A 27974-nucleotide genomic window follows, 5' to 3' on the forward strand; every position below is an offset into this window, starting at 1 on the left:
GTATGCTTTCTATAATGTAACTAAATGAGAACAAAACATAACATTTAGAGGCCCCATGCCCACCTCTCTGACCTCTCTGTTGGTACCCATGCCCACCCCTCTGACCTCTCTATTGGTGCCCATGCCCACCTCTGACTTCTCTGTTGGTGCCCATGCCCACCTCTCTGACATCTCTGTTGGTGCCCATGCCCACCTCTCTGACCTCTCGGTTGGTGCCCATGCCCACCTCTCTGACGGATGCCTTGTCCACAAACTTCCTATTCCCTGCTGTCTATCCTGCTCCATGTTACGTAAAAGAAATTGCCAGTGTTTACACCCCCACTTTTACGTATATCTAATGACCATTTGTGGTTACCCCAATCTGAAATCAAGTAGCAATAACGAGTATTCATCATGTGTGGTTAATTTATATGTTCGTACAAAAACACATTTTATTTCTGTAGTTCTCAAAATCGATATACTGATTATTGCTGAAATGAAAATATATAGTTTACCAAACGGTTCAGTGATTAACCATTAAGATCAGTTGGATTTAAGTGTTGGTCAAATGTATTTACGTAAAATTAGATGAGAAACATATCAAAAGTATCGTGGTCAATGCATTTTGAAAGACAATTACTTCATCTGAAAGGTATTTCTTTGATTACACACTGATTAGGTGTGAAAAAGTGATTGTGTATTTTGTGCATTGTACTGTGTCAATTGAAAATGTGATTACATGTCAGGTGGCTGACCGGTGAGGGAATCAGGCTAGTAATCTGAAGGTTGCCTGATCGATTCCCGGCCTGTGCACATGACGTTGTGTCCTCGGGCAAGGTACTTCACCCTACTTGCCTTGGGGAGAATGTCCCTATACTCACTGTAAGTCGCTCTGGATAAGAGCGCCTGCTAAATGACTAAATGTAAATGTTGGAAAAAACGGACTTTTTGATGATCTGCTTTGAGTTTTGTACCAACAGTTGTGAGGTTTTACCACATAGGCCTACTTGTGGAAATAGTACCAAAGCGATGTATTATTCCACTACAGATAGTTATAAATCTTGCGCAGCCACCCGCCAAGTAGTGTGTGTGTTTATGTGTGTGTGTGTTCATGTGTGTGTGTGTTTATGTGTGTGTGTGTTCAAATGAGAGGTCTAATTAAGACTCTGGGAGTATCTGCTATCTGTCAGCACTAATCGATCGAGTGGGAAAGACTGACAGCTCCTTCTGTGTGTGTGTGTGTGTGTGTGTGTGTGCGCGTGAGTGAGTGTGTGTGTGTGTGTGTCACTCTTCAAATAGAGCTCTCTACTGTGTGTTGATGTTATGTTACTCGTCACTCAATGATGTCACCAGAAATAGAGGATTAACACTATCTTTCTTTCTCTCTCTCTCTCTCTCTCTCTCTCTCTCTCTCTCTCTCTCTCTCTCTCTCTCTCTCTCTCTCTCTCTCACACACACACACGCACACAGACACATTCAAATAATCTGACAATACAATCCTTGTGCTTGTCCTTTCACCTGGGATCTGATCAGTTCCACACCTTGTCTCCTGTCAGAGCTTGTCTGGTGATGAGATACAGGGACATTATCCTTTCTCACACACACACACATGCACTTATTCTTACACACATACACACACACACTTACAGACAGGTAACTGATGACAGTGTGACAGTGATTGTGGGCTGTAGACGGTCGGGTGTGTGTACGTGACAGAGAGAGAGAGAGAGAGAGAGAGATTGAGTGAGTGCTGGCGGTGACAGTATGGATGGCATGTGCTGTGAAATGTCACCATGGCGATCGATCCTGTTTAAGGAGGCTGGAAGCTGATCTGGGCCTCACGCTAACATGAGGCGGCCCTTTCCTGCCTCCTCATCCCTCCGTCTTCTCTCCTAACCCTCCTAATCCTCCCCTCCTCTGTCAAAGAGCCTGGGCTCCCCAGGGAGGAGGAGGCCCTCTACCTGTCAAGTGGCGGTCCCCCCGACCCCCACATGCTCTGTCTCACACACACGTACACACAGGCAAACCCCCACACAGACCTCCAGTCCCACAGGCTCACATCGGCAGAAGAGGAAGAAAAATACCAGACGCAGTCAGAATAATCAGATTTAGTTTATAATTTCAAAGTGCTGAACAAAAACTCCAGTGAACCAAAGAGAAAGACAAATTATCCAACAGTAAATTCAAACCAAAGAAGACAATGAAAAATATTTTTTTAAAGAAAAATATTTGTTTTTTGTTTGTTTCTATTCTTCAAAAAACAATGCACAACTTGTACCACAATATTTGAAAAAGCTAAAAACATTTCAAAATATTAGTTTTGTATATATATATATATATATATATATATTTATAACTCTAGAATTTGCTTAAGTCTTATTTGAAACTGCTGCAGTGAGTGTGTTAGTGTGTGGTGAAGGCCTGGAGCCACTATGAGACAGGACCGTGAGAGCAGGAGGCCATGACAGCATAGTCCATCTTACAACACACCATGCATGGGATTCTGCCCCTCACAGTACCACATCCTCCACACCCTCACTTGGCCTCTGCTATATAAACAGAGAAAAAGAGCATGACTGCGGAATGTTTTGCCTGTCTTCTTCTGGTGTCAAGCTACCTGCCTCCTCTTCCTCCTCTTCTTCCTCATGCACGTCTCAGAGAACAGCACATGCTTTAAAAGCCAAATTATGCTCACGTTCATTCCTCCGTAGTTCTACTCAAAACCTTGATTTAAAAATGACTTAAAGACAAAAAAAACAGACAGCAGGTTGAAGTCTGGGACGCCTGGGCAGACTGTCTCTCTGGGCAGACTGTCTCTCTCTGGGCACACTGTGTCTCTGGGCAGACTGTCTCTCTCTGGGCAGACTGTGTCTCTGGGCAGACTGTCTCTCTGGGCAGACTGTGTCTCTGGGCAGACTGTGTCTCTGGACAGACTGTCTCTCTCTGGACAGACTGTCTCTCTGGGCAGACTGTCTCTCTGGGCAGACTGTCTCTCTGTGGGCAGACTGTCTCTCTGGGCAGACTATCTCTCTCTGGGCAGACTGTGTCTCTGGGCAGACTTTGTCTCTCTTGGCAGACTGTGTCTCTGGGCAGACTGTCTTTCTCTGAGTTCCATTCTTAGTATTTACATAATTTAGAGTTTGAAATTAAACCTTTTTCCTTGTTTAATAAGACAACACTTAAGAAATTGCACTTAGATACCAGAGCATTGATCACTCCAACGTGTTTATTCTGTGATTTCATGTGTTCTGTCCATCGTGTGTCTACGCTCACAAACACACTTCGTGTACTGCTGTGTTTTTAACATGTTCATGCTGAACGTGGCCATTTGCTGACAATACAATTCAATTAGAAAACATCCCCTTCCTTCCTGTATACAGGAGAGCGTGGAGGACCCAGCGGGGTCTGTGCAGCTGTCTGATCCAGGCCCCGCCTGCCCTCATGATCCACAGAGCAGAGAAGCAGGCCAGCGCTCAGCCACCCACCGGCTTCACAAACACTGTAATCTTCCTCAAAGTGAAATGAGACTTAACACAGACGGAGGGAGGAGAGGGATTTTTTTTTGGTAACTTTTCAGTTGTATCTTTTTTTTCTTCCTCAGATGTCCTCCCTCAAATAGAAAACAAAAATCAAAGGATGAAATATAAAAAGAATTGGTAAAGCATTTTATTAAGTCTGTGTGAAAAGCAATCTGATAGGTTGTCTTTTTGAGTGAAAAGCATCTTTGATTGGTTGCCCTTTCGTGTGAAAGCATTCCGTTTGGCTGTCCTGGCTCTGTGCAGATCAGAGGTCGTGAGTACCTTCAGTCTGGAGGCGTCTGTGCGCTCCTGGCAACAAGGCTCAAACAGGACGTGTGCGTTTACAGGTGGTGGCAGAGCAGCCAGCGTCAGTAGGGCAAAGTGTCCAAGAACCTGTCAATAAGGGGAGGGGGCGGGACAAGATCCTCCAGCTTCAGGTAGAAGATGCGCTGGAGGCCCTGGGTCCTCTGGGAGCGAAGCTCCGCCTTCAAGCCCAGCACACGGCTGAGAGGGGGTGTGGCTTTAGATGAAGAGGAGGGGCCAAAGCCCAGGTGGTCTCTAAGGCAACAGACCACCTTATTCTGCAGCTCCTCAACACGCTTGGAGTCCTTCAGACCAGGCACCTGCTCTGTAGAGAGAGAGAGAGAGAGAGAGAGGGAGGGAGGGAGGGAGGGAGGGAGGGAGGGAGGGAGGGAGAAATAAAGTAAAAATAGAGATGTTCACAAACAGGAAACAAGGTACAGGCAGACAGAGATCCCAGCTAGCCCAGCTGAAATAGCCTCTTATTTTATATTGTATTCCGTCTCATTAGTTTGTATGGCTTGTGTTCTGAACAGGCTTTAACCTCTCTCGCTCACTTCAGATCAATAAACACCTTAACCCAATAAGACCCAGTGTAGTCACACACCCACACACAGTCCTGCACACACACACACTCTCACACAGACATAAACACAACCACATGCTCACATACAAAAACTACACACACAAACACAAATATTCAATCTCTTTTAAGAGGTTGACATAAACACAAGTGCTCTACAATTAGCTGGTTATTCTGGACTATGAGCAGCCAATGAGATTAGACACACAAACATAAACACTCAGCTGCCCATAGCAACCCTGTTGGCCCCCTCAGCAGACTGTGGTGAGGGTCACTAATGTCACACTAACTCATTGTGTTTAGTACAGGGTGTTCTGCCATCACACACACACACACAAGCACACACACACACATAAGCACACACACACACACACACACACACAAAAGGTGGCTGAGCGGTTAGGGAATTGGTCTAGTAATCCGAAGGTTGCTGGTTCGATTCCCGGCAGTGCCAAATGACGCTGTGTCCTTGGGCAAGGCACTTCACCCTACTTGCCTCGGGGGAATGTCCCTGTACTTACTGTAAGTCGCTCTGGATAAGAGCATCTGCTAAATGACTAAATGTAAATGTAATAACGACACACACGCAAACGCACCCATGCACACACCAACAGCGTGTGTATGAAAGACAGAGATGTGATCATGTGTTCTTTCCTCTTTATCCAGCAGGACTTTTTTCTAATTTCACATTTTGAAGTTTTATTTCATTAGTGTGATACAAACACGAGACTCCTGCTGTCATGACAACCAAAGGTATTTCTGAGTGAGTCTGTGTGTGTGTAAGATGTGTGTGTTTGCAGGGTGTGTGTGTCAAGATGTGTGTGTGTTTGCAGGGTGTGTGTGTCAAGATGTGTGTGTGTTTGCATGGTGTGTTGGGACGTGTCCCCTGTGCACATGTATGTACTACAGGGGTTGAAACTCTCGGTTTGAGGCGTCTATTATCACCGAGCTTATTTATTGTTTGTTTATGTGACTCTTTTGTCTGTTCTATGTCTGGGGTGGCCATGTCTCTACATCCTCCCCTTTCACTTCAGATTTCACGCCTCTTATGCTCGCTCTCTTTCTCTCTCTCACGCCTCTCTATCCCTCCTCTCTCTGTGAGAGCGAGAGGTCCTGGGGAGGGATCGATGGCTGTCTTTCTGCAGAGGCCACTCTGGCACGGTCGATGGCTGTGTGGCTCTGGCGGTTCTACAGTGGCAGTGTGTGCTGTGCCGAGGTGGCAGAATGCCACTGAGAACAGCGCGGACGCCATTCTGGAGCTGGGCTCGACGGTGGGCCGGTCGATCCGGCACGGAGTTAAGTGCTTCCCCAGGGAGGGTTGGAGGGAGTGGGGGTCAGGAGGGGGGAGGGGACAGGAGGAGAGGACGGGGGGAACGAGGGAGGTGAGGTGTAGGCATGGGAAGGAGTGGATGGTTCGTTTGATATTACCTAACCTCTGAGTCTGTGCTCAAAAAAGGGAAAATTGTCTCAATTGGTGAATTATATTAGATTATCTATTTCTGCTCTGCTCCTTTTTTTCACCAGCAAACACCTGCCAATCACTTAACAACCATGTATCACACACACACACGTGTACACACACATGCTGTTCACACTTACTACAAACTGATTAAAAAGACAGGTGTTCAGCCTGTGCAGCAGATGTAGTTGGATATCAGGTGTACCTACACGACAAAGGTGTGTGAGTGTGACCGTATGAGTGTGTGTAGGTGTGTGTGTGTGTTCAAGGACAACATCAGGAGCAGATGTGGACCCAGGATGGTCCAATTCCAGGTTAAGGAGCCTCAAACGTATCGTTTCACCATGTGATTCTCAGTCTATGACAGCACGGTGTGAATGTACAGTTAACCAAGTCCAGCTCCAGGGTGGTGTGTGGAGCTTCCTACCTGTAAGCAGCACCAGCGCCGCCAGGCAGGCAAAGGCCGAGCCGTCCAGGTTGAGGCTCTGGAGGTGGGAGGACAAGTCTCTGATGGAGTCCAACCACTCTCCAAACCCACGAAGGCACTGGAACCTGTGCAGCACCAAGCCGTTACAGAACACCAACTTATCCTCAGTCAACATGGACCTGAGGGAGGGAGGGAGGGAGGGAATAAGAGAGGGAGACAAATGAGTAAAAAATCTAGATTGTAGATTAAATCTGGACATACCAGATAGATGGAATTGTTTCCGTTGTAACATTTGTGGATTCAAGTGGATGTCAGTGGGCTTCAAATTCAATCCACAATACAGAAGAGGAGGACAGGAAAAAGAAGACAGGAAGAGGAAGACAGGAAGAGGAAGACAGGAAGAGGAGGACAGGAAGAAGAAGACAGGAAGAGGAAGACAGGAAGAGGAGGACAGGAAGAGGAAGACAGGAAGACAAGAAGAGGAAGACAGGAAGAGGAAGACAGGAAGAGGAGGACAGGAAGAGGAGGACAGGAAGAGGAAGACAGGAAGAAGAGGACAGGAAGAAGAGGACAGGAAGAGGAAGACAGGAAGAGAGGACAGGAAGAGGAGGACAGTAAGTCCTGATGGAGGATGAATCTGGACTAAAACAGGCTCTATATTTGATTCACAGTAAGCACGTAAACAATTAGTAAAATGAGAAACAGTGGCAGCACACACACACAGACATACCCAGACACACACACAGACATACCCAGACACACACACAGACATACCCAGACACACACACAGACATACCCAGACACACACACGGACATACCCAGACACACACACAGACATACCCAGACACACACACGGACATACCCAGACACACACACGGACATACCCAGACACACACACAGACATACCCAGACACACACACGGACATACCCAGACACACACACGGACATACCCAGACACACACACAGACATACCCAGACACACACACGGACATACCCAGACACACACACAGACATACCCAGACACACACACGGACATACCCAGACACACACACAGACATACCCAGACACACACATGCACACAACACATTAAACACACACTGCACATCAAACGCAGGCATGCAGCTTGCGTTTTCCAAATTATAGCATTTTAAAACATTCCTGTTTGGTTGTGGTGATGTGGGGGAAGGTGAAGGGTTAGGGCAGAGGGCCGGGGTGTGTGTGTGCGGCAGCTGCAGCAGTACAGCAGTGTGTGTGTGTGTGATTGAATGTAGGTCTCATCTAGATCCCACAGGAGTCAAGCTGTGTTGACGCCACAAAGTAAGAAAGCCCCTCTCCTGTGAGAGCTCTTTACTGCTCCTAACCTCTGGGAGTTCTTCAGAGCCAGTTCCAGAATCACAGATGGCTGCTGCTCTGCGATTGTGTGTTTCTTATGTGTGTGCATAGATGTGGGCATGTCTGTGTGTGTGCGTGTATGCGTGAATGTATGTGTTGGTGTAGTGTGTGTGTGGATATGTGTGTATATGTGTGTGTGAATGCATATGTGTGTGTGTATGTGTATGTGTGTGTGTGTGTTTAGGTGAGGCTTTAATGTGCCTGGGCTGTGGTTCACAGTGGAAACACAGACCCCTAATGAGGATATGAAAAAGCCTCTTAGATGAATTTAACTATCATTTACTCACGACACACAGCCATGGCTCTTCCCCACAGAGGGAGAGGAGGAGAGGGGGGGAGAAGGAGAGAGAGGGGGAACAAGAGGGGAGAGAAAGAGAGACAAAGGGAAAGAGAAGGAAGGAGGGAGGGATGCATGTTCTTTATTATTGACAGACGAGCACTGCTTCCTTCATATAAAAAATCCTGCAGAAGGCTGATGGATCCACCACAGAGAGAAGAGAGAGGAGGAGGGCAGGAGAGGAGCAAGGCAGGAGAGGAGAGGAGGAGGAGGAGGGCAGGAGAGGAGAGGAGGGCGGAGAGGAGAAGAGAGGAGGAGGAGGAAGGCAGGAGAGGAGGAGGAGGGCGGAGAGGAGAGGAGAGGAGGAGGGCAGGAGAGGAGGAGGAGGGCGGAGAGGAGAGGAGGAGGGCAGGAGAGGAGGAGGAGGGCAGGAGAGCAGAGGAGCAAGGCAGGAGAGGAGCAAGGCAGGAGAGGAGAGGAGCAAGGCAGGAGAGGAGAGGAGCAAGGCAGGAGAGGAGAGGAGGAGGAGGAGGGCAGGAGAGGAGAGGAGGGCAGGAGAGGAGAGGAGGAGGGCAGGAGAGGAGGGCAGGAGAGGAGAGGAGGAGGAGGAGGGCAGGAGAGGAGGAGGAGGAGGGCAGGAGAGGAGGAGGAGGAGGGCAGGAGAGGAGGGCAGGAGAGGAGGAGGGCAGGAGAGGAGTGGAGGGCAGGAGAGGAGAGGAGGAGGGCAGGAGGAAGGCAGGAGAGGGGAAGAGGAAGGCAGGCAGGAAAGGAGAGGAAGAGGAAGGCAGGAGACGAGAGGAGGGGGGCAGGAGAGGAGGAGAGGAGGGCAGGAAAGGAGGAAGGCAGGAGGGCATGAGAGGAGAGGAGAAGGGGGGAGAAGAGGAGGGAGAGAGACATTCAAGAATAGAACAATGTGAGTGAGAGTGACGGAGTGAGAGTGGGGAAGCAAGAGAGAGAGAGGGGGGGGAGAAAGAGGGGGAGCCTTAGATTACAGTCTGTACAAACGTTTGCTCTCTGTCGGTTTAGCAGTTATGAGAGGGAGATGAAATACTGTGTGTCTAATTATCCTCATTACAGCTTAAGAGGGACTACAACCCCTCTTAACGCACACACACACACACGCACACACTTATACTTTCGTTTTTTATCAGAACAGGCTAGTTGAGGAAAGAGGGTGTCCCAGTGGCAGAAGGTTTGGAGGGAAGGAGAGGAGAGGCAGAGCTAAGGGGGAAGAAAGGGATGGATGGAGGAGAAGGAGAAGGCACTAGAGAAAGATTGAGAGAGGAATGGGTCTCGAGAAGAAATGGCAGAATGGAAGGATGAAAGTGTGCTGGAGAAACAGCAACTCTGTAAACCCCCGAGCACCAGCAGACCTTACAGAGAGATGTACCATGACTTACTCACTCACACACACACCCACACACACACTCATGCACACATGGATACACACACACTCAGGATGGACAGATGGAAACAAACATCACTCACTGCTGGATTTCTGCCACACATTTCGTTCTCCCTTGACTACACCGTCACCACGGTAATTGACCAATAACCACGGAAACCGTTTGAAAACGGAGCACAAACTGCAATGCCAGCTTCGACGGCCGAGGCAAATATGCTGCACTCTCTCTGAACACACACACTCACATGCTCTCTCTCTCTCTCTCTCTCTGAACACACACACTCACATGCTGTCTCTCTCTCTCTCTCTCTCTCTCTCTCTCTCTCTCTCTCTCTCTCTGAACACACACACTCACATGGTGTCTCCCTCTCTCTCTCTCTCTCTCTCTGAACACACACACTCACATGGTGTCTCTCTCTCTCTTTCTCTGAACACACACACTCACATGCTGTCTCTCTCTCTCTCTCTCTCTCTCTCTGAACACACACACTCACATGGTGTCTCCCTCTCTCTCTCTCTGAACACACACACTCACATGCTGTCTCTCTCTCTCTCTCTCTCTCTCTCTCTCTGAACACACACACTCACATGCTGTCTCTCTCTCTCTCTTTCTCTGAACACACACACTCACATGCTGTCTCTCTCTCTCTCTCTCTCTCTCTGAACACACACCCTCACATGCTGTCACTCTCTCTCTGAACACACACCCTCACATGCTGTCTCTCTCTCTCTGAACACACACCCTCACATGCTGTCTCTCTCTCTCTGAACACACACCCTCACATGCTGTCTCTCTCTCTCTGAACACACACCCTCACATGCTGTCTCTCTCTCTCTGAACACACACCCTCACATGCTGTCTCTCTCTCTCTTTGTTACACAAACACTGTCATCAGCCCACACACAAACACATTAACCTAAAAGAATCAGAGTTCAGCCGAGGGTCAAAACAAAGCCACAACTTCAGTCACTGTACTGGTGTGAGTGTGTGCGTGTATGTGGGTGTGCGTATGTTTGTGTGTAGTGTGTGTGTGTGTATGTGTGTGAGTGTGTATATGTGTTTGTGTGTTTGTAGGAAGAGTCAGAAGGTAGAACACTGCTCTGAGAGTGTTGATGTGATTTATCCAGTGCTGTGGGAGTTTGGCTGATACTGAGGTGAGGGATTTGGTGGGTGTTTGCGTGCATGAGTGTGTGTGTTGGACAGAGGCCTCTGTGAGTCCCCAGCCTAGAGTGAGTCAGGAGCCCAGGCTGGTGCCCCCTGGTGGGGATGAGTTGCCACCACCCACCCCTACCCACCCTGCACCTGCGCTCCAGGCTGGGCACCAGGGAACGTTGTTCCACACCACACTGTGTTTGTCTGCAAGTGTTTTTGTGTGTGTCTGCGTTGGTTCCCTAGACGATGGCTTGTAACCCCTCCTCTCCATCCCATAAATTTACCCGAGCACATGCCCTAGAGGGTCAGCCCGGTAACCCTTGGCAACCCGGCAGCCCAGACGGCTCTGGGGTTGCTGACAACAGCCCGGCAGGTATCCATCCCATCTCTCCACGGCTGCTCTCTCACTGTCTTTCATGTGTCTCTCTCGCTTTCACTCTCTCTTCTCTCTTTCTGTATCTTCTCTTTCTTTTTTCACTCTCTCTTCTCTCTTTCTGTATCTTCTCTTTTTTCACTTTCTCTTCTCTCTTTCTCTCTCTGTGGCTCTCCTTTTCGTACACACAAACACAAATGAAAATGTACACTACCTTACACACAGACACAGAATGGCTGAAGGGCTTGGTGCAGTTCCTACATCACATGAACTAACCCTAACCCTAATCCATGATCTCTCTAGGATCACGACTCATCACACAGGATTCATTCATTATTTTATATTACAGTCACTTTACTTGCCGCATCATGCTTAAACCAACACATCTCTCAAACCCAAACACACAAACACACACAAACACACACACATCCATCACTGTGCGTCAGATAACAGACTAATAACAGAAAACTGACGGATGTTTGTGGGTGTTGCCACTGTCGTGGTGTTGGACTCATAATTCATAATCCTGTTGATATGATAATTAGTCAGTTCACTCCTACTGCTCTGGGCGGACAGTCATACACATGCACACACTACCTTACTAACAGACTACCACACTACCACACTACCTTACTAACACACTACCACACTACCACACTACCACACTACCTTACTACCACACTACCACACTACCTTACTACCACACTACCTCACTACCTTACTACCACACTACCTCACTACCTCACTTCCTTACTACCTCACTACCTTACTACCACACTACCACACCACCTTTCTACCACACTACCTCACTACCACACTACCTTACTACCTCACTACCTCACTACCTTACTACCACACTACCACACTACCTTACTACCACACTACCTTACTACCACACTACCACACTACCTTACTACCACACTAACACACTAACACACTACCACACGACCTCACTACCTTACTACCACACTACCACACTACCTCACTACCACACTACCACACTACCACACTACCACACTACCTTTCTACCACACTACCACACTACCTTACACCACACTACCTCACTACCTTACTACCTCACTACCACACTACCACACTACCACACTACCTTTCTACCTCACTACCTCACTACCTTACTACCACACTACCACACTACCTCACTACCTCACTACCACACTACCTAACTACCACACTACCTCCCTACCAAACTACCACACTACCTCCCTACCTCCCTACCAAACTACCACACTGCTTCCCTACCTCACTACCACACTACCACACTACCTCACTACCTTACTACCACACTACCACACTACCTTACTACCACACTAACACAGTAACACACTATCACACTACCTCACTACCACACTACCACACTACCTCACTACCTCACTACCTCACTACCACACTACCTTACTACCACACTACCTTTCTACCACACTACCTTTCTACCACACTACCTTACTACCACACTACCTCACTACCTTACTACCTCACTACCACACTACCTTTCTACCACACTACCTCACTACCTTACTACCACACTACCACACTACCCCACTACCTCACTACCACACTACCACACTACCTAACTACCACACTACCTCCCTACCAAACTACCACACTACCACACTACCACACTACCTCCCTACCAAACTACCACACTGCCTCCCTACCTCACTACCACACTACCTAACTACCACACTACCTCCCTACCAAACTACCACACTACCACACTACCTCCCTACCAAACTACCACACTGCCTCCCTACCTCACTACCACACTATCTCACTACCTTACTGCCTCACTACCACACTACCTCACTACCTTACTACCACACTACCTCACTATCTCATTACCTCACTACCACACTACCTCACTACCTCACTACCTTACTACCTTACTACCTCACTGCCCCACTACCACACTACCTCACTACCACACTACTTCACTACCACACTACCATACTACCTCACTACCAAACTACCTCAGTACCTCACTACCACACTACCTCACTACCTCACTACCTCACTGCCTCACTACCTCACTACGACACTACCACACTACGACACTACCACACTACCTCACTACTTCACTACTTCACTACTTCACTACTTCACTACCTCACTACCACACTACCTCACTGCCACACTACCTTACTACCTTACTACCACACTACCACACTACCACACTATCACACTACCTCACTACCTCACTACGACACTACCTCACTACCTCACTACCACACTACCTCCCTACCAAACTACCACACTGCCTCCCTACCTCACTACCACACTACCACACTACCTAACTACCACACTACCTCCCTACCAAACTACCACACTACCACACTACCTCCCTACCAAACTACCACACTGCCTCCCTACCTCACTACCACACTATCTCACTACCTTACTGCCTCACTACCACACTACCTCACTACCTTACTACCACACTACCTCACTATCTCATTACCTCACTACCACACTACCTCACTACCTCACTACCTTACTACCTTACTACCTCACTGCCCCACTACCACACTACCTCACTACCACACTACTTCACTACCACACTACCTCACTACCACACTACCTCACTGCCTCACTACCTCACTACGACACTACCACACGACCTCACTACTTCACTACCTCACTACCACACTACCTCACTACCACACTACCTTACTACCACACTACCACACTACCACACTACCTCACTACCTCACTACGACACTACCACACTACCTCACTACCACACTACTTCACTACCACACTACCTTACCACCTTACTACCATACTACCTCACTACCTCACTACCTCACTACGACACTACGACACTACCTCACTACTTCACAACTTCACTACTTCACTACCTCACTACCACACTACCTCACTGCCACACTACCTTACTACCTTACTACCACACTACCACACTACCTCACTACCTCACTACGACACTACGACACTACCTCACTACCTCACTACCTCCCTACCAAACTACCACACTGCCTCCCTACCTCACTACCACACTACCACACTACCTAACTACCACACTACCTCCCTACCAAACTACCACACTACCTCCCTACCAAACTACCACACTGCCTCCCTACCTCACTACCACACTATCTCACTACCTTACTGCCTCACTACCACACTACCTCACTACCTTACTACCACACTACCTCACTATCTCATTACCTCACTACCACACTACCTCACTACCTCACTACCTTACTACCTTACTACCTCACTGCCCCACTACCACACTACCTCACTACCACACTACTTCACTACCACACTACCTTACTACCTTACTACCATACTACCTCACTGCCTCACTACGACACTACCACACTACCTCACTACTTCACTACTTCACTACTTCACTACCACACTACCTCACTACCTCACTACCACACTACCTTACTACCACACTACCACACTACCTCACTACCTCACTACCACACTACCTCACTACCACACTACTTCACTACCACACTACCTTACTACCTTACTACCATACTACCTCACTACCTCACTACCTCACTACCACACTACCTCACTACCACACTACCTCACTGCCTCACTACCTCACTACGACACTACCACACTACCTCACTACTTCACTACCTCACTACCACACTACCTCACTACCACACTACCTTACTACCACACTATCGCACTACCTCACTACCTCACTACCTCACTACGACACTACCACACTACCTCACTACCACACTACTTCACTACCACACTACCTTACCACCTTACTACCATACTACCTCACTACCTCACTACGACACTACGACACTACCACACTACCTCACTACTTCACAACTTCACTACTTCACTACCTCACTACCACACTACCTCACTGCCACACTACCTTACTACCTTACTACCACACTACCACACTACCACACTACCTCACTACGACACTACGACACTACCTCACTACCTCCCTACCAAACTACCACACTGCCTCCCTACCTCACTACCACACTACCACACTACCTAACTACCACACTACCTCCCTACCAAACTACCACACTACCACACTACCTCCCTACCAAACTACCACACTGCCTCCCTACCTCACTACCACACTATCTCACTACCTTACTGCCTCACTACCACACTACCTCACTACCTTACTACCACACTACCTCACTATCTCATTACCTCACTACCACACTACCTCACTACCTTACTACTTTACTACCTCACTGCCCCACTACCACACTACCTCACTACCACACTACTTCACTACCACACTACCTTACTCCCTTACTACCATACTACCTCACTACCTCACTACCTCACTACCACACTACCTCACTACCACACTACCTCACTGCCTCACTACCTCACTACGACACTACCACACTACCTCACTACTTCACTACTTCACTACTTCACTACCACACTACCTCACTACCACACTACCTTACTACCACACTACCACACTACCTCACTACCTCACTACCTCACTACCACACTACCTCACTACCACACTACTTCACTACCACACTACCTTACTACCTTACTACCATACTACCTCACTACCTCACTACCTCACTACCACACTACCTCACTACCACACTACCTCACTGCCTCACTACCTCACTACGACACTACCTCACTACTTCACTACCTCACTACCACACTACCTCACTACCACACTACCTCACTACCACACTACCTCAGCCCTGTAGCCCTGTAGCCCTGTAGAGCAGTAGACCTGTAGACCTGTAGACCAGTAGACCTCGAGTCTAGACCCTTCATTGACATGTTTGCACAGTGACATGGTGAAACTCACGGACATCACCACAGTGTTATGAACATATGTCAAGATCATCACCACGTAGTTATGGCAACATTACCTGTGAGCCAATCGCAGCACGAACAACTCCAGGAAGGCGGAGTCTATGAGCAGGTTCTGGTCGTCGCGGTTGAGCTCGGAGAAGCCCGGAAGCCGGTCAGCCCAGCAACGTGTGGTATCCATGGAGGCAGTGAGAAGCCTATAAAAGAGCTGGATGTGCTGGGCGTCCGACAAAGAGGAGGGAGGATCCGCTGCACTGAACTATGGGATATGGAGAAAGAGAGATATAGATAGAAAAAGAGAGAGATAGATAGAAAAACAAAGACAGAAAGAGAAAGGAGAGAGTTTTAACACACCTGTATTACTGGACACTACACTATGATCCTTCTCACATATAACCCTAACACAATGCTCCGTATCACATGGTCCAGATAACACAACAATACATCAATAAAAATAAAAACTGAAAAACACTGAAGACACAAACACGTCTAACGCATCCCCAAACAGGAGAGAGAGAAACAGAGAGAGAAAGAGATAGGAAGAGAGATAGACAGAGAAAGAGAGAGAGGAGAGATAGGGAAAGAAAAAGGCAGGTAGAAAGAGAGAAAGACAGAAAGAGAGAGAGAGATACGTTTCGATAGACACTCCATCCTCTCCAGCTCCCTGGGTCTCAGAGCACCACGGTGGTCTTGTGAGCGGGAGGGTGAGCCTTACCTGGCTGTAGTCGAGCTCACGGGGGGTGCAGTGGGAGTAGGCCCTGAGCAGGGCAGAGAGTAGGCTGAGGGGGGGGGGACGGGGGGGATGACTCGGTCTGCAGGGGGCTCTTTGGTTTGGAGGGCAGGCGGCCGCGACGCCCCTTCAGGTTATCAGTGCGCACCACTGAGAAGAGAGAGGAGAAAGAGAGATCAGAATCCATCACCAGACAAGAGAGAGAGAGACAATGAAAATAAGAGAGACCCAGGGATAGAGAGGGAGGTCAGGAGAGAAGTGAACACTGAACACTGAAACCACTAGAGTGATCCACTCTTAAGACAGATACAAAAGTTCCACATCTTAGATCCACATCTCAGATCCACATCTCTGATCTAATATCCCTGAGTTGTCTCTCTCTGTGACCAGCAGAGGGCAGTGGAGTGTCCATGTCTCTGAGCAGTGAATCACTTAATGTGAGAGCATAGAGTGAGAGAGGACATCAGTGTGTGACAGACAGAGACACGGTCATAGGACTGAATACAGCAGCAGCAACTAAGTGAGCTGCAGTCTGTAACTGCTTCAGACAACTTGTCCCCTAGACACTGGTCCAGCACTGGTGAACACCAGCACTGTTGAACACCAGCACTGGTGGATGTAGCACCAGACCCAGGCCCGGTCCTTGACCAGCACACCCATCACCACCAGTAAACAGTGGTGTTGGGGTGATGAATAAGGATCAGCTCCAGTGAGAATGAGTTGAACTATCAGTGACTTTGTGGAGTGTTGTATTGGACCACCTGTGTGACTGTGCAATAGGCCAGGCCATTACCGGGCAATTAGACTCTGATTACAGATATACACAAAGCTGTCACCATGGATATCAGTGGGTCAGTCAAATTGACTTGATTAAGAGGTTGGGGGGTTGTACAGGATATAAGCTACACATGTGAGTGATGGCGTGCTGGTGGATGTTAAGTTACCTTCCTTCACCATGCCAACGCTGAGGCACTTCTGGAAGCGACAGTACTGGCAGCGGTTACGTCTCCTCTTGTCCACCGGGCAGTTTTTACTGGCCAGACACACATACTTGGCATTCTTCTGCACAGTTCGCTGCGGGAGACACACAAATAACCGTATCAGCCGAGGCAACTGAACACACACCGGAGGAGAGACACAATCAGCCGCCAAAACACTTGATTTACTTAATCCAATTCCTGTTTTTTTCTCTCCAGCGAAGAAAGAAAGCGGAAACTCGCAGGTCAAATTTTAATTACGCTCTGAAAGGCGGCGGTGACATCAGTATAATTAGATAAAATTAATTTCCTAACATGCCTCGCCTGCAGGAGGGACAATTTTATTAACGCCACCGCTGACAATGGGGCTGAGCGCCTGGCGTGCCGAGCCGGGTCCCGCGAGACAAGAGACAGCGGCCGCAAAGCTGCATGATCAGATTGTTTGTGAAGCTCGCGGGTCAGCTCGTGGCACCTCAGGGGCCTCGCGCATCGCGCCTCTCAATGGGCCCCGCGGGAACTGTTTTCTACTCGGCTGGCTCGCGCGATTATTACTGACCTTATTAAAATGAAATCACAAACGGGCCGCGCTGGGCCGGGCGCGCTCCCCTTGTGAAGGAGACACAACAGAAGCCTGTATTGAGATGTACGTGCGCTGTGCGCGCTCTGAAGACTGAGGCTCTGCACCTAACCACTGACTGACACAGCTGAGCCGGACTACACATCAAATACACAAACCAGTTGCATATGCGGCCTGTAAAACTATTTAGGAATCACATTTGCTCCAACATCAAGACGTCCTGAGACTTATGAGCAGTTTAAGTCCATAAAACGGTCAGTTCTGGGTGAACATTTGTAACTCATTGAACCACATGAATGCGCACCAGTGAACCGTTTTAGTGTGTGGGGGGTGTGTGTGTGTGTAAGAGAGAGAGAGAGATTGAGAGAGAGAAAGATAGCGGAAGGGGGAGTTAGGGAGTCTCGTTCGTTAACGCCTCTAAAACACATCAAAACAAATAAATCCAATTAGGAACCCCTCGCGCCACACATGCCTATTCCCCCGGGAGACCAATAACACACCAATTATTCCATATGCTCCGGCGTAAGGGCGGAACTGGCGCGTAATGGAGGCCAGCGCGGGATGAGAGGTTGCCATGGCACCCCTAATCGCCGTGACGGTCTCGCTCTCATCTCTTAAATTGTCAATGACCCGTGCGCGCGGGGATAAGTTAGTAATGGTCATTAGCCAACTAAAGCTAACCTGGTTGTAGAGGATTGCATCCTTTAAGTTTAGCCTAAACTTAAACACGCTGAGCGCAGCCGCACAATCCTGACGCAGTACGTACGGACACGCAGCTATTCTTTCTTTGCTTCTATTACCTAAATCATCGTATTAGGGTTTTGTTTCGATAGAAAATTTGACTACAAAAATATCAATATTCAATGAAAATGTTTAAGATAGCATAATTACCCCTGCATAGACATAAGTCAATAAAAACAAAACAGATACATTGAAATTGGTCCGTTATTGGTCCGTTATTGTGATCATTTGCACACCCAATTTAAATTTAAAAATTCTCACACGTCTCCATTTCTACCAAACACAGGTATGCTCATGAAAACTTTCAACGCCTTTTCAGAAAATCTTTACCCGTTTTAAAAACTGCCTCGACAGAATTCCCCCGTTGTTTCCTGTGTTGCCTTAAGAGTTGCTGTAAAACTCAATACTGAACCGCTTCTGAGGAATGTTGATTTAGTAGATTTCTCTCCCTGAAGGGGTGTGACCCTAAGCCTGATCTAGTCATGGCTGTATGCTTCCTAGAACCCCTTCATCTCTAATAAATGGATCCGATTCTGATGAACTGAGCTCTTATGAGTGTACGTTGTGTCCTGTTCCTCTGGCTGCGGCTGCGCGAGGACGTTGTCTGGGACCTGGAGAGAGAACAGTCTTTGGTGCAGCGTGACTGGCGTCAAAGCTCAGACGCCACGCATCACGGCTAATGCAGCCTAACTCACTCATCGCTGATGCTCATCAATAGACCAGAAGGCAGGAGGCATGTGCACACACACACAAACACACACACTGATAAGATGAGGAGGGCAGTGGAGGATCACGTGATCAGTCTGTTTATTGGGGCCTCAGGTTCGTGGTCTCAGAGGCAGTTTTAAAAAACAAAATGTTGATATATAATATCTGTTTGTTGAACTGCTATTGTGTGTTTGTGGGTGTGTGTGAGAGATAGAGAGAGTGAGAGGTAGAGAGAGCACATGAATCAATGTATCAAATGTAAAACAAACACATTAATTTGCAGTGTTTCCTTCCTAAAACATCTCCATATCAGCAGATATATGCATTTAATAAAAATTATATTTAAATTTCTGGATAATTAGCACTAATTAATAAGCATAACTGCATAGTGTTGACTTCCTGAAATAAACTGTATGATGTTGTCATCTGCCCTAATTCAAATTTACATTTGAAATATGATTTTAATTATGGTGACTAAGTTCAACCTCCAGACAAGGTTCAGAAGTGGAAATTGAATAAAGGCTGATTGTTCTATCTTGTGTGGACTAGGCCCAGGACTAGGACCAGGACTAGGACTAGACCAGGACTAGGACCAGGACTAGGCAGGGCTGACTGTGCTAGCTGGGTAGACTAGAATCTGGGAGAAAGGAGGTACAGACTGAGTCCACAGAGTTTTACACACACATAGACACACACACACACACACAGACATACACACACAGGCACACACACCATGGGTGTTCTCAAAGGTTGGGCTGAGGCTTGCTGAAGCAGATTCATGACATGTAACATGTGCTAATAGCCCAAGCTTAAATTGAAAGCCTTTGGGGACCCTCCTCCTCCCTCCCCCCTCCCCCCTCCCCCACTTATCATGGCCTATCAGACAGCTCTCTCTCTCTCTCTCTCTCTCCAGGCAGTATGACTGTTACTGCACTGCTGTCCATCTCTAATTAAAAGTGCTGGGGCAGATTAGCATTTATTTATTTATCTATTCATGATTCATTTATTTCTTTTTTAAATAATGTAGTTATCTTACAATGTATGGGGGTGGTGTTTGGGACAGTGAGATTGCTGTACAGGAACATGCTTCAGGGTTCACATGCCTGCATGTGTGTGTATATATATGTGTGTGTGTGTTATTGGTTAGTTCCCTTCAGCTCTCAATGACTAGTAGGAGTAATGCTTCCTTGGTTCTGTTAGTTTTACGTTCTCTCTATATCCAGCTTCTTGATTTGATTTCCTTCTTTCCTTCTTCTTCTCTCTCTCTCTCTCTCTCTCTCTCTCTCTCTCTCTCTCTCTCTCTCTCTCTCTCTCTCTCTCTCTCTCTCTCTCTCTCTCTCTCTCTCTCTCTCTCTCTCTACATTATGTGTAATTTATGGGGCCATTTAGGGACCACTAACATAAGACTACGATATTGAATGTAGTACTACAAAAACATTTACTCCTACTCCTCCTATTCTTATTTTGAAATAATGTTCCAGAACAACAAAAATTCATAGTCTCTATTAACATATCAATAGGAAACTCTACAGTACCTACCAGGTGCGTTGTGAGGAAAAAATATATATTTAACTGACAGCAAATTAATGCTTATTCAAGGGAAAATGACTTTAATTTGGCATTAGTGCAAATGTTTTCAGATTGGACAAATTATATAACAATGGATCCCTAATAACACTACTATGAAATCATACACTAGATTAGATATAATTAGTTCAAAATTGGATACAAAATGCAATGAACAGTACATAACACTTTCTGTGTTCTGGTGAAGTCCTGGTAAATACCAGCATTCAAAGTTTCCTGACCAATTCAATGGTAAACAAGTAAATCCAAATAATGTTGTCCAAATGGTCTATGGCTGATTAAAATCTGGATGTGTATGAATGTTTTTGCATGTGTTCGTTTAATTGTGTGTGTGTGTGTCTGTACGTGTATAGGTTCATGTGCATTGGAGTGTGAGAGAGTCTGTTTATGTGTGTGTGTGTGTGTGTAGCAGACGTTAGTGATGTCTGACAGGCTGTGTGCTGACTTGTGTAGCTAACACACAGCCTGAAGCTTGCTGCCACCAGACGCTGTTTCATTAATTACTAAATAAAAACAAATTGTGAAACTAATTGAAAAGAGGGATAATTCATTTCCACCTACCAGAGGCGTTATTCAATTATCTCTGTGTTTGCACTCTTCGTCTTTCTTTTGCTCTCTCTCTCTCTCCCTCTCTCCCTCTCTCTCAATATCTTTCTCTCTCTCTCTCCTTCTCCCTTACTCTTTCTCTTTCTCCCTTACTCTTTCTCTCTCTCTTTCTCCCTTACTCTTTCTCTCTCTCTCTCTCTCTCTCTCTTTTCTCTCTCTCTCTCTCTCTCTCTCTCCCTCTCTCTCTCTCTTCGTATACAAATGTTCTCCTTCTAACTCTATATAACATATACAGTCTTAAAAATTCATAGTTTTTTGTGGCATGTTTCAGTGAGCACCAAATCAGAAGTCTGCAAATTATTCAAAAAATATATACAAATCTATAATAATACTGAGTGAACCTACCCCAACCCTAACCCTACCCCTAACCCTAATAATACTGAGTGAACCTAACCCTAACCCTAACCCTACCCCTAACCCTAATAATACTGAGTGAACCTAACCCTAACCCTAACCCTAACCCTACCCCTAATAATACTGAGTGAACCTAACCCTAACCCTAATCACTGTAAACCTTTTGCACTTAAGTGTTTGAAAAAATATTAGTACTCTTTGAAAATGCCTGAGACTAAAATCAGACTAACAGTATAATTAAATTGTTCCTTGTGTACGTATGTGTGTGTACGTATGTGTGTGTACATATGTGTGTATATGTGTGTGTACGTACGTATGTGTGAGTGGGATGCGTAATATAGGATGTGAGAGAACAGTCATTTAAGTAATTTAATGTTTGATGGGAAGAAATGACTCACATCTACCAAAATATTGACAGGCTATTAGAGTCAATATTCTCATGTTGTTTTGCGATCTCTCTCTGACGAAGTATGCATGTGTGTGTGTGTGCGTTGCCAACCAAATCCTTGGTTGTCTCTGGGAGGACACACGTTTTTAACAAACCCTGCAGTCATGCAACACACACACACACACACACAAACACACACACACATTCACACACACACACACACGCACACACACACACACACACACAGACTCTGCTGTGCTGGTCGCTGTGGGAGACGACCCTCACAGGCACCTTGTGCCTTGGTAACGCCTCTGGGACGATTTAGAGAGCACTCAGTGAAGACAGAGAAAGAGAGAGCAAGAGATACAGAGAGAAAAAGAGAGCGAGAGAAAGAAAGTGAAAAGGCAGACAAAGACACAGAATGAGACTGAGCTGGGCTCATGAAGTGCCAACTGAGGTGACGGTGAGGAAAGGAAGGAGGGGGGAGAGGAGAGAGAGAGAGAGAGAGAGAGAGAGAGAGAGGGGGGGGGAGATAGAGGGGAGAGAGGGAGGGAGGGAAGGGAGAGAGGGAGGGAAGGGAGAGAGGGAGGGAGGGAGGGAGGGAGGGAGGGAGGGAGGGAGGGAGGGAGGGAGGGAGGGAGGGAGGGAGGGGAAAGAGGAGACCGAGGAGACCGAGTGAGAGATCAGGGAGGAGAGAGTGGCAGGTGCCAGGTGGCCAGGTGAGTTTACCTTGAAGAAGCCTTTGCAGCCCTCACAGGTACGAACCCCGTAGTGCTGGCAGGCAGCGTTGTCTCCACACACAGCACAGGTGCCCTCCCCCGGGGGGCCCCGTGGGGGGGGCGAGGGCAGGCTGTCCCCCAGCAGGGTGGCACAAGGACCCAGAGCCAGCGAGCGGAAGGCCAGGCTGCTGCCCCCTGCCCCGCGGTGCAGCTGGTACATGTGTTGCTCCAGAGGCGGGCCATGAGGGTGGGGAGCCGAGGAGGATGAGGAGGAGGAAGAGGAGGAGGAGCGTGCAAGCCCGCCCCCCAGCCCCTCGTACCCCCCCACGGTGCCCCCGCTGTGGGGGGGCGAGTGCTGATAGAAGTGGGAGAAGCGGGGGGACTTGAGGGGGCCAGAGCCCAAAGATTCCAGGTGGGGGTGGCTGGGTGGGCCCAGGGAGTGGTCCTCCCAGAGGAAGGAGGAGCCTGGCTGGGGGGGCAGAGAGGGAGTGGTGGGGGTGGAGGGCGGGGACTGTTTAAAGTACATGGAAGAAGAGGACATGGCCTCCAGAGTGGGGGCTGAGGGGTAGCTATCCTCCTCCTTTTTGATGGTGGGCCTGTGGGAGGGCGTCTGATACAGGCAGGACGACTTGGGCTCATAGCTGCCCTCCACAAACACGTTGAAGCTGGGCAGGGACGTGGTCGCTGCGGCCGAGATGTCCCCCCCGCCCAGGTCCAGCTTGGTGTAGTCCGGAGTCATGAGGTCAGAGCTGTAGCTGTCGCCCGGGTAACCGAAAGACTGGCCAGAGTAGGCAGAGCCGGGAGGGGCGGGCCCATAGTGAGCCTGCACACAGGGCATGTCTACGGGGGGGGGGGGGAGAGAGAGAGAGAGAGAGAGTAAAATTGTCAATTTATTTTTTCTTTTTTACGTTTGATTAATTGTTAAACAAACAAGCACATTGTTGGTCAGTTGTTAGTATCAAGCTCCAACACTTTTAGCCAATAAGTGAGGATGAAAGGCAGATGGGAGGCAGAAAAGACCCGAATCACAGGTTTAGGGTTAGACAACACCACTCAATAAGCCATAAATAAGCACAACTAGACATAACCCCACAACTACAGCCATAACCATAGAACCCATTCAGTATGAGGTGACCCCTGGACCAAGAGGGGCAGGAGGTTTCTAAATTACCGAGTGCTTAAATCAAACATGTCTATGATAGGACATGTGTCAGGTTATAAACCATTTATAAATAGTCAGCTGGTGTACATGGTTACCTACACTGCTGAGGAAACCTGGCTTGTGTTCAGTCACATGTGAAGGGAGGATTTGGAACATTTACTTGTTGATTTACAGTTAATGTCTGCTTATTTGTCCCTGCAGCTCAAACTTCATCTTTAAATCATTTGACAAAACGGCTCATTCTCACAAACAGTGCAGTCAAACAACAGTGAATATTTAGACAGATTCCACCCAATTAAACAACTAATTAAACAATTAGTGTTTGTTTAACAATTAAATGATTTACTGTGACAATACTACAGTAATAAGGACTATACTGTACTTCTTAGTTGTGTAAGTGTGGCTATGTGGCTGTGTGTGTGTGTGTGTGTGTGTGCGTGATTCCTATTTCTGATGCAGTTGAAGAGAGGCAGATAGACTGACTCCCACCTGATGTTGGACCCTTGTTAACAAACACACACAGACACACACACACACACACAAGCACACGGACACTGCAAATAGCTATCAAGGGACTTTTTTACAGCATGGCTGCAGTGACATATACTAAATTAAATTAATTATTCAATTAAATGACTGATTAGCAGACATTTTTTTTTATTGTAGTAGTTATGTGAATGTGTGTTTTTTTATTCTGTCAGAAATCTTCAGAAATGTAAGCTACATCCAACTTTGCAGCAGGAGCATGACATAACAAACACACACCTGTAAAGTATGGCAACTGAAGTGGTTTGCTGTGTTACGTATTTGTATGTGTGCGTGCGTGCTTGTGTGTGTGTGTGTAATCAATCGTGAGTGCCACGGCACCTAGCGTTTGCGATGTTTGCTCATCGCTCTCAAGCAGGGAACTGTCAACAGAGCGCAGCTCCCGTTGACGCTCAGCGTGCGTTGTCGTAATCGCCCTCATTCCCCACGCGTCATATAAATGTAGACTAATATGGGCCATATCACTGCCGTTCACCTAGTCGGCTTCCTCTCCGAAAAACACACAAACCCACCAAGCTCACGCACATCAGGCCGCGTCAGCTAGAGTTCGCGTTTCTGAAGGAAGTGCATGGTCAATAATAAACAAAAAAACATAATCCTACAAAGCAAGTGTACACATTAAATACTATAGTTAGGCCTACTTCATAATAGCAAAGGTATTTGTTTTACAGGACTTGTCATTAAATATGCGTGCTTACTTTCTCAAATCAACTTAATCCATTAAAATTGTGCGACATGCAATGCTTGGGCACAGAAAATATATAATTATCCCATGATAAAGACTGAGTAAGGGGAGTGAGGCGTTCATTAAAAGTAGTTCCAAAGACAATCAAATCATATCTGATGACTATGTCTACCTAAGGGCAAGGTCTCTACAGTTATTCAAAGACTCGCAGAAAGATCTTTATCAAGGACACTAATCTACATGTCACGGTGATTTGCCAAGTGCGCCCCGTGCTGACCGGACACGGGGTCAAGCGACAGTTAAGTAAAAAAATATCAGGAAATGGGACGCGCGCGTTCTATTCATTCACCGAATCTGGAACTCTGGTGGGCGAGTAAAGCCAGACGCGCTTTAACGTCATCACCTAGGTTTTATAACGTCATCACCTCGGTTTTATTTCTATGACGGCCTTGCGAATGACCAAGCAGCTCTTCTACCACCTACGCGGAAAACACACATGCACGCGCGTCACAGGACGTCATTTCGCCACTACAGAGGCATCCGAGCGGCACACAGACAGAAAGGTGAGCGTGATGCACGTGGGCTGTAGAGTAGCAGCTCATTGGCCAACAACACTGAACCTCACCTGTCATCTCTCTTTAAATTGCTCCCAACCAGGATTTTAAAAACCTGTTATTTAATGACACCCATTCATCCTGAGTCATGACCAAAGTGTGAAGGAACTTAATCTCAATGTGTGATGAACAAGGCGTGTTTGCGTGTGTTTTAACACAAGTGTGTGAGCGTGTGTGTTTGTATTGACCTCACCTGGGAATAGTATTTGACTGAAAGATAGATACTGTGATAATGTAAACCCAATCTGGCTGATATATATACCCGAACAATCCTCCTTTGACGTAGGTCAGCTTGAACTGTAAGTGTACATACAAACATACACGTTCATGTCTGATGAAGCTGAACTCTGGCATTCTGTGTACATGCACACAGACACCCATCTAGAGAGCAGGGCTTTCTCTAGCAAAGACAGGAAGGTTCTATTGACCATCCGTGTCTGTGTGTGTGTGTCTGTGTGTGTGTGTGTGTGTGAAAGAGAGTGAGAATTGGTGGGAGGACAGAGGACAGCAAGCAGAATCAGACAGGACTGGTGGACAGACAGGAAGAGGCAGTTTCTAACCTCGAGATGAACATTTCAACTGGACAAACTGCAGCTGTTCCAATAACTGAGCGCGTTTGTTCATTGTCAGAATGCCATAGATCTAGCAAACAAAACATGATGTGCAGACATAAGAACAAACATTCTGCTAATCAAGCTCTTATCAATGAATAGTAAATAATTTATTTTTTATTCAATGGACTACAACAACAAAATAATATAGTATGTTAAATTCAATCTTTGTGTCTCTCTCTCATACACACACACACACACAAAGTGTAGTGACAAAGGGAGAATCATTCCATCTATGACTGTGGCTTTTGGACAATGAGCCATTTAACACACCATATGATGGTTTCAAGAGAAGGGTTAGTTAGAGATACAAAATGCAGGTGAACGCATATATATATATATATATATATATATATATATATATATATATATGTATACAATATATTTTATATAACTGTGGTCACTTCTCACCGCAAGTTAGAGACTGCCACGTGTCCATACATCACATTTAACCTCTTTGAAAATCGGAGAAAAACAACCACATGCTTCATTTGGGTAATTTATTTTTGTCTCAATGGTTTGAAGACATTTAATCTCATTGAGTAATTTGGCGGATCGATATCTAGGCTACAGATTGCATTTATTTGATTTCTTGTCCTGCTATTGTAGGCTACTCAATGTGACTTTTCTCTATTTCGGTTAGCAGAGGCCACATCTAGATAGACATTTAAACTCGCTACTACAGGCCTATATCTAGATAGACATTTAAACTCGCTACTACAGGCCTATATCTAGATGGACATGACTCGCTACTACAGGCCTATATCTAGATGGACATGACTCGCTACTACAGGCCTATATCTAGATGGACATGACTCGCTACTACAGGCCTATCGGTGCCTGTTGACAGAAACACAGACACACACGAGCACACATACAAAAACGCTATAATTATATTTTAAATCAAAGACAAAATATTTGTTTGTTAAGTTTATCGTATTTAAGAAATATAGCATATAATGATGATATGAAAATGTGTTTATAGACTGCTGGATTAAAAAAAAAGTGTGTATAAGGAGGGCGCGAGCTAAAGCACCAAGAGCACCAAGAGACTGATATCAGGAAAGGATATGGGCTGGGGGACTCGAGCATACCTGGTGAGAAAGCTTCGCGCTGAATGATGCTGGGTATCTGGTGATGGGGGCTTGCACGGCTATGGCGTGGACAGTGCTCCTCTAGAGAGCAGGTCTTAACTGGATCGATGGAGGAACTGTCCGGTCGCTGGGGCTCTGAGCTCGGCAGCGCGTGCTCTTCCGAACCACGGTCTAGGGAA

The 27974-nt window shown here is 47.0% G+C and overlaps 1 protein-coding gene across 1 annotated transcript; it reads right to left on the reverse strand.

Annotated features, from left to right (window-relative positions):
* Positions 1–2947: 2947 nt before the first annotated feature.
* Positions 2948–27964, reverse strand: nr4a3 (nuclear receptor subfamily 4, group A, member 3). Its single transcript, XM_047050135.1, is given in 8 exon segments — positions 2948–4125; positions 6267–6445; positions 15756–15955; positions 16412–16486; positions 16488–16576; positions 17371–17500; positions 23094–23923; positions 27796–27964. Coding segments are annotated over 7 exon segments (1761 nt in total). The 5' UTR covers positions 23922–23923; positions 27796–27964; the 3' UTR covers positions 2948–3865.
* Positions 27965–27974: the final 10 nt, after the last annotated feature.

Source organism: Hypomesus transpacificus, unplaced genomic scaffold, assembly GCF_021917145.1.
Source record: "Hypomesus transpacificus isolate Combined female unplaced genomic scaffold, fHypTra1 scaffold_101, whole genome shotgun sequence".
Taxonomy (NCBI): Eukaryota; Metazoa; Chordata; class Actinopteri; order Osmeriformes; family Osmeridae; genus Hypomesus; species Hypomesus transpacificus.